Here is a 1,285-nt window from a genome sequence, read left to right as displayed (position 1 = left end):
AAAAAAAAAAAAAAAAAAAAAAAAAAAAAAAAAAAAAAAAAAAAAAAAGAAAGAAAGAAAGAAAACCAGTGACGGGAACAACTCTGCAATTCCGCTAGATTTTGCAGCAAAATAGAAAGCAGTAACAATAGATTTTACTATTGGACAAGAGTAATGGACATTGATCATATTATATATAATTACAACTCGTAATGTTTCTTTCTGACCTTTTCTAATTTACTTTTGCAAATTCTCAAATTTAAGGCTATAGATCCTATAATTCTTTGTTCTAAATATTGATGGAAGACATTATAATATGCTACTTTAGTAAAAATTATAGTCGCGGCATATATGTGCTAGTAGGTTTAAGATACTGACCTGAACACTCTTGTCACATTTTTGTTCCTTTCGAAATGAAAATATCTCCAAATGGAACTTGTTGGTCGACTTTTAAATAATCACTTGAAGCTAGAACTGTATAAGAAAGGAGAAAGTCGTTTGAGGTTAATTTCTTGTTGGTGTAACAGGCAAAAATATAAAGCATTAAACTATCATTTTTAGTATTTTATTTTATTTTATTTAAAAAATGTACCAACCAAATTTATATTTCTAAGTTTGGTTGTATTACTAAAATTAATAATTATATCAATTTAAATTTTTAACTTTCCATAAATGTTTGATTTATACCTATTTTCTTAAATTATATTTTAAAAATGTTGGTTTATAAATGTGTAAGTGAATCAATTTAAACAATCGTGATTGAATTAATAACAAACCAGAAAATAAAATAAAAGGTAAATATCACAAATATTTTTTTTTTTAATCTATTGATATAATAAATTAATGATAAAACTCATCAACCATCCTAGATTAAAAAAATAAAAGCTGAATAGTTTTTGTTTTATTGATAATGATATATCTATCACCTAAATTTTTCCGTATTTGCATATACTCCTTTTAACCAAATTACTTATTTGCGCAGAGATTTAACCTTATCTGTGAGACCAATGACTCGAGACTTCCTAATAATATCAAGAACAGCAGAGCAAAAATAGAGAAAAATTTAGGAAATTTGCGATGAAAAGATACCGCAAGTATGATAGAAGAGCATGGCTGCTGCTTTGCAGTTCATTCCAGCAGTCAAGTTGTTTAAAGATTCTGTTGGTGCGGCTCCTGGCGTAACAAAATGTGCTTTCATTTGCCTTCATCATTAAAATGGTCAAGAGGGAGATAAGAATTTTGTTAGCAATAAATCATGAAACAACTAAAACGCACACTTCAGACCCCCCCCCCCCCCCCCCCCCCC

General features: G+C 28.5%; 1 protein-coding gene across 1 annotated transcript in view; it reads right to left on the bottom strand.

The window, feature by feature from the left end:
• Nucleotides 1–191: 191 nt before the first annotated feature.
• Nucleotides 192–1,285, bottom strand: part of LOC111447108 (sister chromatid cohesion 1 protein 1) — a 6,465-nt gene continuing 5,371 nt past the window's right edge. Inside the window, exons 19-20 of the mRNA XM_023086108.1 lie at nt 1,069–1,181; nt 192–453 (exon numbers count right to left, since the gene is read on the bottom strand). Of these exons, the coding sequence (XP_022941876.1) occupies nt 371–453; nt 1,069–1,181 (196 nt within the window). The 3' untranslated portion in view covers nt 192–370. The remainder of the gene's footprint in view (nt 454–1,068; nt 1,182–1,285) is intronic.

This window comes from Cucurbita moschata, unplaced genomic scaffold (assembly GCF_002738365.1).
Source record: "Cucurbita moschata cultivar Rifu unplaced genomic scaffold, Cmos_1.0 Cmo_Scf00009, whole genome shotgun sequence".
Classification (NCBI taxonomy): Eukaryota; Viridiplantae; Streptophyta; class Magnoliopsida; order Cucurbitales; family Cucurbitaceae; genus Cucurbita; species Cucurbita moschata.
The sequence above is the reverse complement of the archived record's forward strand: the minus strand, read 5'-3'. Positions and strand labels throughout refer to the sequence as shown.